This window comes from Homarus americanus, unplaced genomic scaffold (assembly GCF_018991925.1).
Source record: "Homarus americanus isolate GMGI-L3 unplaced genomic scaffold, GMGI_Hamer_2.0 scaffold53712, whole genome shotgun sequence".
NCBI lineage: Eukaryota > Metazoa > Arthropoda > Malacostraca > Decapoda > Nephropidae > Homarus > Homarus americanus.
In genome coordinates, this window is record NW_024714260.1 from 127,501 (window position 1) to 135,833 (window position 8,333).

An 8,333-nucleotide genomic window follows, 5' to 3' on the forward strand; every position below is an offset into this window, starting at 1 on the left:
GGGTGGTGGTGGGAGTGGTGGTGGGTGGTGGTGGAGGGTGGTGGGGTGGTGGTGGTGGAGTAGGGAGTGTGGTGGAGGGGTGGTGGGATGGTGGTGGGTGGGGAGTGGGTGGTGGTGGGAGGGTGGTGGGTGGTGGTGGAGTAGTAGTGGTGGTGGGTGGTGGAGGGTAGTGGTGGAGGGTGGGTGGTGGGAGGAGTGGTGGTAGTAGGAGTGGGGTGTGGTGGGTGGTGGGAGTGGTAGGAGTGGTGGGGTGGTGGTGGGAGTGGTGGGTGGTGGTGGTGGAGTGGTGGTGGAGGTGGTGGTGGAGTGGTGGTGGGTGGTGGTGGTGGAGTGTGGTGGTGGTGGTGTGGGTGTGGGGGGGGTGGTGGTGGTGATGGGTGGGTGGTGGTGGAGAGTGGGTGTAGGGGTGGTGGGGTGGGTAGGTGGGTGGGAGTAGGATGGTGGAGGGTGGTGGGTGGTGGGTGGTGGTGTGAGTGGGGGTGGGTGGTGTGGTGGGTAGGTGGTGGGTGTGGGGGTGGTGGTGGTGATGGGGTGGTGGGTGGTGGTGGTGAGGGGTGGTGTGGTGGGTGGTGGTGGGGGTGGTGGTGGTGGTGGTGTGAGTGGGTGGGGTGGTGAGGGGTGGTGGGAGGGTGGGGTGGTGGGTGGTAGATGGGTGGTGGGTGGTGGTGAGGGTAGAGGTGGGAGTGGTGGTGGTGGGAGGGTGGTGGGGTGGGTGGTGGTGGTGAGTGGTAGGTGGTGGTGGTGGTTGGGGTGGTGGTGGTGGTGGAGTGGTAGGTGGTGGAGGGGAGTGATGGTGGTAGTGATGGTGGTAGTGCAGTGATGGTGGTGGTGCAGTGATGGTGGTTGTCAGAGTTTTGTGGTAATTTAGTGGCTTCTATTAGATGGAGTGGTAACTCTCTCTCTCTCCTCCTCCCTATCTTACAACCAACTTCAACATCCCTTACACGCATCCTCCTCCCTCTCCCTATCCTCATCCCTTCCACCCATCTCCCTCCTCCCCCTCCCTCCTCTCCCTACCCCCATTGTTGAGACAGTAGACAGTAGTGTGACTGTTAGTACACACAGCCACGACCTACATACACCTCTACCCTACACCTCTCTGTACCTCCCTCTCCCCTTCTACACCTCCCACCCCACCCCCACCCCTCCCACCCACACCCCCCAACCACCACTCCCAAATCCTCACGTGGTTCCTGCCTTAAATCTTCTCCCCGTGATTGGACGTGTGAAAGCCCCTATACGACCCAATTCTTAAAATTCTCCCAAGTACCCAAAAAAATTCTCCTGACCACATGAAATTCTCAACAGTATCGATATAAAATTCTTGCAGGTACCGACAGTAAATTCTGGCAAGTACCGACAGTAAATTTTTCCAAATATGCCGACAGTAAATTCTTGCAAGAAAAAACAGTAAATTCTTGCAGGTACCGACAGTAAATTTTTCCAATTACGAAGATAAAATTATAATTGGTGACGTAAAAATCATTACTGTATTTACATGACCCATTTGAAGCTAGATCTGTTACTTCTGGTTTATGACAAGACACAGGTACGGTGGGAATGACACAGGTACGGTGGGAATGACACAGGTACGGTGGGAATGACACAGTACGGTGGGAATGACACAGGTGCGGTAGGAATGACACAGGTGCGGTGGGAATGACACAGGTGCGGTGGAATGACACAGGTACGGTGGGAATGACACAGGTACGAGTGGGAATGACACAGGTACAGTGGGAATGACACAGGTACGGTGGGAATGACACAGTTACGGTGGGAATGACACAGGTACGGTGGGAATGACACAGGTGCGGTAGGAATGACAGGTACGGTGGGAATGACACAGGTGCGGTAGGAGACAAGGTGCGGTAGGAATGACACAGGTGCGGTAGGAATGACACAGGTACGGTGGGAATGACACAGGTGCGGTAGGAATGACACAGGTGCGGTAGGAATGACACAGGTACGGTGGGAATGACACAGGTGCGGTAGGAATGACACAGGTACGGTGGGAATGACACAGGTACACCGGGAATGACACAGGTACAAGGTCCACTTTCAGGCTACTACCGCGGTCGAGACGGTCCGCACCTGAGGGACACCTTAAATTAGCCCTCACTGACACACCTGTTACCTCCTAGCTGTTGGTGTAGAGCAGCAGGTGAACTAGCTCTCTCTCTCTCTACACATACCTCTCACTTATCTCTCAATATCTCACTATCTCTCAGTATCTCACTATCTCAGTTTTGGTCAATAAGTGAGAAGATTACCTATCTCCGTCGATTTCTTTCCTCTTTGCGGTTTCATTCAATCAAGAACGACATTTCTTTTTTTATACGGAAAATAGGTGTTTCTTACTTCATACTTCATGACCCGCCAGTTAATAGAAGGAGGTACAGTATTTACTTCACTTACTTCATGACCTGTCGTCAGAAAGTGACCAACAGACCCTAGACACGAGGAGACAGGTGAGGTAACACTACCTGTCTTACCTGGGCGGCGCCGCTTACCTGTAATGATATATTATTTGAGTGATCGATACAACCAAATGACTCGCCTAGCCTAGCCTAACCTAACCTAACCTAACCTAACCTAGCCTAACCTAACCAAATGACTCGCCTAGCCTAACCTAACCTAACTAACCTACAAATACTCTGCCTAACCTAACCAAAACCTAACCTAACCTAACCTAACCTAACCTAACCTAAACAAAAATTTTAACCCAAAATTGAGAAAACTATAAGAAAGGAGGAGAGAAGAGGAAAGGAAGGAAGGAAGGAAGGAAGGAAGGAAGGAAGGAAGGAAGGAAGGGAGAATGGGAGTGACTGAGGAGGAAGTGAGGAGAAGAGGAAAAGAAAGAAAAGGGAGGAAGCAATAAAGAGGGAGGAGGGATGAAATACTAAAGAAGGAATAAAATTAAGATAAAGAAGGAAGGAAGGAAGGAAGGAGGGAAAGGACGGGAAGGAGGGAAGCCCTGCGCCTGCCAGTATAAGCTTGAGCGTGACAACTCACTTTACTTGACCTACACCGACACCAGCTGACCCGGATCATGGTGTGGGGGGTGAGGGAAGGGGAGGGGGAGGAGGGAGGAGGGAGGAAGGGAGGGAGCGGAGGTGAGGGGAGGGGGGGAGCGGGGGTGAGGGAGGAAGGAATGATGGAGGATGGGTGGTGAATGATTCTACTGAGGGAAAAGATAGAGAGGAGGATAAGGAGGGAGGAGGGAGGGGGGAAGGAAGGAAGGAAGGAAGGTGAGGGAGGGAAGGGTTGAGGACCTCTCGTGTTTACTATCACAACCACCACCAGCACCACCACCAGCAGGAGCCACACAACAAGTAAACAACAGTAGTACGAGAGGTCAGGTCCCCGCCACACACCATGGAGGAGGGGGGGAGGGACGGCCACATCCGGGCAGCGTAAGAGGAGTCAGTCCCATAGGTGAGGCGGCCCATTAGTGGCACCACAGATACACCAAACATGATGACTTGAACCTTTTCTCGACACACAGGCAGGTACTGTACTCGCTCTACCTCCTTCACTTCCTCAACTACAACGTCAAGTATCTGTTTATAGTTAGATGGAATAAGGATGACCCTTATGCGAACCAGAGACCCCCTTAGGACAGGACAGGACTCACAGGGGGGGGGGGACATACAGTGCTATCCAACTATACTCGTATCTATACTGTTTACAAGATCGAAACCCAACGTTGGTATCATCAAACCTTAACAGTCAGTCAAGTGTATTAAATATCAATGAATATTCGGTGTCAATATATATCTTTATTCGTCTGTCTATGTATTTATCTGTCTATAAAACGTAAATAGTCAGAAAGACAATATAATAATTCAAACCATTTCGTCACGAGAAGTATAGTGGTCGTCGTGATTGGTCCAGGAGGCGTGACGTCACTTCCTCCAACATGGCGTCAGTATTGGGGAGGGTTGTGGTGTGGCTGAACAATTTTTCAGGTGTCGCTGTGAGTGTCAGAGCGAGGCCTCGGGCAGGTAGACCTTCAACTCTTTATTATTCTTAACAAAAGCAGGTAAAACAACCATATAACACAAACCTCCTTTACCGCGTTTACTTTTGTTTCAGGATAACAAAGGGAAGTATTGTCTGAGTGCTCTCTCTCTCTCTCTCTCTCTCTCTCTCTCTCTCTCTCTCAGGTATTTACACACGTTTCGGAACACCATTTCTTCCCTCCTCAGACCACGACGCGAAGGTCATAAGGAGCACGTGAAGATTAGGCACCCCAGCTTATTTCACACGACTGCACTATCTTACGGTGATCTGACCTAACATTAACATAACCCTTACCTTCTTACTTAACCAGCTATTAATCATCAGGTGAAATAATCTGGGATGCTTTCAAGCTTCCAAAAGGCTATGCAATTCCTAAGTGGGTCTCACGAGCTTGACGGTCCAGTTAGAGACAGTGTGGATATAGCACACTGTACACAAGGAGGTGGTCTAACCAGCACTGTAATGACTCTATTTATGTAAGCCACGTACCCATTCCCAGCTGGGTCGACTAAAGGTGCCCAGAGAGTAAACTGATATATCTTGTTATGGACGCGGCCCAGTAACCCCCCCCCACCCAATGTTTGTACAGCAGTGAGAATAACAACATCGTTTTATCGTACAGCAGAAAGAGCAACATCACGCCCATGACTCACGGCTGGGGGCAGAGAACATCACTAAACTGTCGTGCTGGATATGTAAACAATAAAGAAAAGGTCTGTTAATGGCTAGTTACTGCAGTGAGCCCCTCCCTCCCTCCCTCCCTCCCTCTCTTCCTCCTCCTCCTCCTCCCTCTCTTCCTCCCCCTCCTTCCTCTCTTCCTCCCCTCCCTCTCTTCCCCTCCTCCCTCTCTTCCTCCTCCTCCTTCCTCTCTTCCTCCCCTTCTTCCCCTCCTTCCTCTCCTCCCCCCTCCTTCCTCTTCCTCCCCTCCTTCCTCTCCTCCTCCTCCTCCTCCCCTCTTCCTCCTCCTCCTCTTACGTATGCTCGACGCGGCTCACTTGTAAACTCGTGGTAGAGTTGCCACTTCGCCTTTTGTTTGGGGTGACTCGAGGCCAACAGTTGGAGCTTCAGTTAACCTGCTCTGACCCGGCCCTTAGCTGAGAGAGCGAGAGGGACACACAAAACGAATGAACAGATGAGACAGACAAAGACAGAGAGACAGATGAGACAGACAAAGACAGATATAGAGACAGTATGAAACAGGCATAGACAGAACAGACTGACAGACACAGACAGTGAGTGAGAGATAAAATGAAAGTCACTGCATAAGACAGAGAAAGATAAAAAGCTTATTTAAAGATACGGAAAATCATCGGTAGACAGAAGAGATCAACACACAACACTATCATATCTTAATAGGGTACAGTCATAGTGTAATTCCAACGCCATCTTTTCCTCCACATGTGTGTGTGTGTCTTTTAACTCTAATAAAGACGTCATAGGTAAAATACAAACCTAACATCCCAATTACAGGTAAAAATATCGACCCCAATTTAATGGTTAACGAATACATGAGAATCCACCTTTTAACCGTAACTCAAATCTACCAATTAAAATACCTTCTCGCATCACCAATTACGGTACAAAAAAAAATCTCTAACGACCATTTGAGTATCCTACCCCCTCCCCCACCCCCGACGCCCCCTCTCCACTCAACTCAGGATAGACTATTCAACATCACTAGGCTGGGATAATGACTGGGTAAGGTTGGTTAGGTTAGGTTAGGTTGAATCACATCAGCGTTGCCTCCGTGTGTTCCGTTGACGCAATCTCTTCCCTAATGACGATAAAGGAGTCGACATAAGAGCTGAAGGACACGACCTAAAAGCTGAAGGACTCGACCTATAAACTGAAGGACTCGACCTATAAACTGAAGGACTCGACTTAAGAGATGAAGGACTCGACCTATAAACTGAGGACTCGACCTATAAACTGAAGGACTCGACCTAAGAGATGAAGGACTCGACCTATAAACTGAAGGACTCGACCTAAGAGATGAAGGACTCGACCTATAAACTGAAGGACTCGACCTAAGAGATGAAGGACTCGACCTATAAACTGAAGGACTCGACCTAAGAGATGAAGGACTCGACCTATAAACTGAAGGACTCGACCTATAAACTGAAGGACTCGACCTATAAACTGAAGGACACGACCTATAAACTGAAGGACTCGACCTAAGAGCTGAAGGACTCGACCTATAAACTGAAGGACTCGACCTATAAACTGAAGGACTCGACCTATAAACTGAAGGACTCGACCTAAGAGATGAAGGACTCGACCTATAAACTGAAGGACTCGACCGATAAACTGAAGGACTCGACCTATAAACTGAAGGACTCGACCTATAAAGGATGAGGACTCGACCTAGAGATGAAGGACTCGACCTAAGAGCTGAAGGACTCGACCTAGAGATGAAGGACTCGACCTGAAGAAGGACTCGACCTAAGAGCTGAAGGACTCGACCTAAGAGCTGAAAGACACGATCTATAAACTGAAGGACTCGACCCTAGAGATGAAGGACTCGACCTAAGAGATGAAGGACTCGACCTAAAAGCTGAAGGACTCGACCTAAGAGCTGAAAGACACGATCTATAAACTGAAGGACTCGGCCTAAAGGAGAAAGGACTCGACCTAAGAGATGAAGGACTCGACCTAAGAGATGAAGGACTCGACCTAAAGAGATGAAGGACCTGACCTAAGAGATGAAGGACTCGACCTAAGGCTGAAGGACTCGACCTGAGATGAAGGACTCTGGACCTAAGAGATGAAGGACTCGACCTGAGATGAAGGACTCGACCTAGAGATGAAGGACTCGACCCTAGGGATGAAGGACTCGACCTAAGAGATGAAGGACTCGACCTAAACGGCGAAGGACTCGACTTAAGAGATGAAGGACTCGACCTATTACTAGTCTGGATTAAGTTCGAGTTATTAAAATCTCTCTCTCTCTCTCTCTCTCTCTCTCTCACCACACCAAAACAAATCAGAGGCCAAAACAGACCCCTGAGGCAGAGTTAAAAAATATATATAAATTCCTCGTCGTTTAGTCTCCAGAATCACGAGTTAAAAAAAATAATTGGATTCAAAACTGTATTTACGTTGTAGCTTTCATTCTTGTTCACAGTATATAAAACACACACACACACACGACACCCCCCTAAAGAGGCCTCATCTATAAATTCAGTTTTAGTGAGTTTTCTAAAATCCTCCGTCAGGCAGGTGTGAGGGTGGGAGACAGTGAGGTGAGGTGAGGGTGTCGTGAGGTGTGTGTTGGAGGCTGACTATTACTGGTGGACACACACTGACACACACGTTTGTATACATACATAAGTAAACACACATATATACCTACATAAATGTATAAACAAGTAAAAACAATTATACTGATATACACATACAGATTACAATATACACACATATATAAACATCCACCCAACGCTCAGGTACAATACCTCATCAACATCCAGTTGAGGCTCAGGAACACCTCATTGTGACGTAACCGCTCAGTTTACCCTTAGCGGCCACACTAGTCAATGGCGACGAGTTATTTAACGTGACCTCCTACAGCTCCTTAATTATGGAAACCTCGGGAGGAAACCTTGGCTCTTGGGTCACGAGGAGAGGCAGGGGGTTAATAAAGGATGTGGGAAGCTAGCGGACAGGGAAGGGAAGCTAGGGCCAGGGTATTAAGGGTTAGGAGGAGGAGAAGGAAGGCGTCCCCGTGTTGCTGATGGTGGTGGTGTAGAGGTGTTTCATTCGAACGCAATATATGAATCCGGATTCTCGAACGCGTAAATATTGATGAATCCGGATTCCTAAGTATTGTTTGCTTTGATCGACCAGCTGTCTAAGGAAGGAATTATTTGGGCCTGCTCGGTAGAGAGAGAGAGAGAGAGAGAGATCATTATTCTCTCCCGCTTCAGATAAGACAGGAGGAGTTGCCAGGTGAGATAACTGACAGGGTGATGGAAGGCGCCGTCTACCAGTCCACCAGGTTTTCTCAGCTCAGAGGAAACGTAATGGGTTGATCTCTCTCTTAAGATGACGTTGTTCAGGTGTGTAAATGAGACGGATGTGTGTAAATGAGACGGATGTGTGTAAATGAGACGGGTGTGTGTAAATGAAACGGGTGTATATTAATGAGACACGTATGTAAATCAACCACATATTTAAATAATGGAGGTATGTAAATAAGGCAGGTATGTAAATAAGGGAGGTATGTAAATGGAAATTATGTAAATAAGGCAGGTATGTAAGTATATATATACAAATAAGGGAAGTATGTAAATAAGGCAGGTATGTAAATCAGC

The 8,333-nt window shown here is 48.4% G+C and overlaps 1 protein-coding gene across 1 annotated transcript in view; it reads left to right on the forward strand.

Annotated features, from left to right (window-relative positions):
- Positions 1–4,822, forward strand: part of LOC121878558 — a gene marked incomplete at both ends in the record, with an annotated part of 9,843 nt that extends 5,021 nt beyond the window's left edge. Inside the window, 2 exons of the mRNA XM_042384882.1 lie at positions 2,943–2,998; positions 4,794–4,822. Of these exons, the coding sequence (XP_042240816.1) occupies positions 2,943–2,998; positions 4,794–4,822 (85 nt within the window). The remainder of the gene's footprint in view (positions 1–2,942; positions 2,999–4,793) is intronic.
- Between the last annotated feature and the right edge of the window lie 3,511 nt (positions 4,823–8,333).